A 3,170-nucleotide genomic window follows, 5' to 3' on the forward strand; every position below is an offset into this window, starting at 1 on the left:
TCGGGGGAACAAAGGAAGCTTTGGGCAGCGGGCCGGGGCCTTCTCAGTCATTGCTGAATTGGATTATTATGGGCTCGGCTGGATTGCCTAAAGAAAGGTTGTCAGGCTTTGTTTGGAAAAGGTGGAAATACCTTTGGACTGAACTGTATCGAGAATGGCCCGGAGCCAAGGTCTACACACAGATTCCATCTGTATTCTCGCACCTGCCAAAATTACAAACACCCACAATCGGTAGGTTGCATAGCTGGCGGGAAATTGGGCACGGGTAGGGGGGACAAATCCAGGGCTTGAACGTTTGTAGTGGGGGGAGTTCTTGTCAATTACTCCAGTCCCCCTATTGGTAGGTTACCCCCTGACATCACCATTGTCTCACACAGGACTTTTTTGTAGAAAAAGCTCAGCAGGAACTCATTTGCATATTAGCCCACACCCCTTGACATCACCATTGTCTCACACAGGGCTTTTTTGCAGAAAAGGTTAAGCAGGAACTCGTTTGCATATTAGGCCACACACGCCTGACATCACCATTAACTCACAGGGCTTTTTTGTAGAAAAAGCCCGGCAGGACCTCGTTTGCATATTAGGCCACACCCCCTGGCATCACCATTGTCTCACACAGGGCTTTTTGTAGAAAAAGTTCAGCAGGAACTCATTTGCATAATAGGCCACACACCCCCGACATCAGCATTGTTTCGCACAGGGCTTTGTTGTAGAAAAAGTTCAGCAGGAACTCATTTGCATATTAGGCCACACCCCTTGACATCACCATTGTCTCACACAGGGCTTTTTTGCATAAAAAGTTAAGCGGGAACTCGTTTGCATATTAGGCCACACACCCCTGACATCACCGTTAACTCACACAGGGCTTTTTTGTAGAAAAAGCCCGGCAGGACCTCGTTTGCATATTAGGCCACACCCCCTGGCATCACCATTGTTTCACACAGGGCTTTTTGTAGGAAAAGTTCAGCAGGAACTCATTTGCATAATAGTCCACCCCCCCTGACATCAGCATTGTTTCGCACAGGGCTTTGTTGCAGAAAAAGCCCAGCAGGAACTCATTTGCATATTAGGCCACATCCTCCGGCACCAAGCCAGCCAGAACTGCATTCCTGTGAGTTCCTGCTCGAAGCCCCCTCCCCTGAATTTACACAAGATTTTGTTGCAAATATTTATTGAAGTACTGCATGAATTGCATTTTTGCACTTATTTGTTCCTGCTTGTGTTCCTTGCCTCACCCAAAGGTTGGCAACCGGACCCTCGCTCCCCCCCCCCGCTTATCTCCCCCCCCCCATCTGCCTCTCGCGTGTTCCTGGTTTCGCTACAGCAGCGCCCAATTGCCTATTTCCATGCAACCACACGTCCGCACAATCCACCGATGGGGCTTCCCCAGGCGGGGCCATAAGTACTCTCCTTAAGCCTGGTTAATCATCAGCTTGCCTCTTGGTTCCTGGCCAGGTTGCCTGCCCTGAAAGGAGAGACCCATAAAAATTCAGGCTTTGGGCATCCACAGGTGCATGCGCCCATAGATGCTCCTTGTGGGGGGGTCAGTGCATCCTCTCGCTCTGACCCACACATTCCCAGGAACTCTGCCCCTGCCCCAACCAAGTTTGGAAAAATTGAGCAACCGGGTTGAGCAACGCCGGAGAAGGAATGCAGTGGCAGTTGCGTCCCACAGGGCGTGTCTGCCGCTCTCGTAGACAGGTGGAAAGACTTTGCTTTCATTGCTGGGCCTCAGCCCAGGGTGTGTCCGAGTGCCAACCCCAGGGCACGCCTCCCGGTATCAAAGGAAGGCCAATCGTACCCCCTCCGGCTGGGTGTTCCCGCCACACAGGGCAGCACCTGAGCTCCGTGCCCCACACCCAGCCAGCCTCACTACGGCTCCTCTTCCCGCAACCGGTTAGGTCTCCCTCTCGTCCCCGTGCCAAGGAGTTTGACGCTGCTGTGCCCGGGGCATCATGGCAGTTTTTGAGGTGAGCCCCCGCTCCCTGATCTCCCCGCTGGGCATCGTCCGCTTCTGCGAGATCTTCTTCGCCTGCACGGCCTTCAGCCTGGTCGCCGTCCACCACAGCTACTCCGGCTCCAGCGGCGACTGGTGCATGTTCACCTGGTGTTTCTGCTTCGCCGTCACCGTCCTCATCATCTTGGCGGAGTTCATCGGCCTGGCCCAGTCGCTGCCTATCTCGTGGGACGACTTCACCTCCGCCTTCTCCATGCTGGCCGCTCTCATGATCTTCACCACCTCCGTGGTCTACCCGTCGGTCTTCATCCACAACAACTGCTCCGGCAGGGTGTGTGGCTACAAAGGCGCCGCCACCGCCATGTCGATCCTCTGCTTCATCGCTTATGCCGTCGAAGTGGGACTCACCCGAGCCAAACCCGGCGAGATCAGCGGCTTCCTGGCCACCGTTCCGGGCCTCCTGAAGGTGTTCGAGGCCTACGTGGCTTGTCTTATTTTCTCCATGCTCTCCATGACAGACTACCGGTCCTATGCCGGCCTGCAGTGGTGCGTGGCCGTCTACAGCATCTGCTTCATCATCACGACACTCATCATCATCCTCACCGTGGGACGTTGTCTCGCTTCTTTGCCTTTCCCCTTGGAGAAGTTCATGGTAGGTTACAACGTCCTGGCTGTGCTGATGTACATCACGGCCACCTTTGTGTGGCCCATCTATGGTTTCAAGAACCTGCAAAGAACAGAGGTATGCAATTCGAAACCCTGCACCTGGGACTATCGTCTTGGAGTGACTTTCCTGACCATCTTCAACCTCATTGCCTACATTGTCGATCTTGTCTACTCCTCCAAGATGGTCTTTGTGACCACACCGGCGTAAAAACTCCACCGGGTAGAGTGAACCTGACTTGGGATCCTGTTCAGAACGCAGTTATTATTTTTAAAAAACAAAAATGCCTCACCATCTTGCTTGGATGCTGGGGGAAGTGGATGAGAGGAGTCTGGTCTTTTAATCTTGTTTTTGCTTTCTTTGTTTCCCTTGCCTTCCCCCCCCCCCCCCCTTGCTAGAAAGCGAGTTTGGTGTAGTGGTTAAGTGTGTGGACTCTAATCTGGGAGAACCGGGTTTGATTCCCCACTCTTCCACTTGCAGTTGCTGGAATGGCCTTGGGTCAGTCCTAGCGCTCACAGGAGTTGTCCTTGAAAGGGCAGGTTCTGTCAG

General features: G+C 53.4%; 1 protein-coding gene across 1 annotated transcript; it reads left to right on the forward strand.

Moving 5' to 3' along the window:
* The first annotated feature begins 1,870 nt into the window (after positions 1 to 1,870).
* On the forward strand, positions 1,871 to 2,864 carry LOC132588404 (myeloid-associated differentiation marker homolog). The gene has a single exon (XM_060260783.1). The coding sequence runs from the start codon at positions 1,956 to 1,958 to the stop codon at positions 2,829 to 2,831; it is 876 nt and encodes a 291-aa protein (XP_060116766.1). The 5' UTR covers positions 1,871 to 1,955; the 3' UTR covers positions 2,832 to 2,864.
* Positions 2,865 to 3,170: the final 306 nt, after the last annotated feature.

Source organism: Heteronotia binoei, chromosome 20 (assembly GCF_032191835.1).
Source record: "Heteronotia binoei isolate CCM8104 ecotype False Entrance Well chromosome 20, APGP_CSIRO_Hbin_v1, whole genome shotgun sequence".
Classification (NCBI taxonomy): domain Eukaryota; kingdom Metazoa; phylum Chordata; class Lepidosauria; order Squamata; family Gekkonidae; genus Heteronotia; species Heteronotia binoei.

What these genes read in the sequence shown, in the direction of transcription:
- LOC132588404 (XM_060260783.1), top strand. Translation starts at nt 1,956, where the DNA reads ATGGCAGTTTTTGAGGTGAGCCCCCGCTCCCTGATCTCCCCGCTGGGC.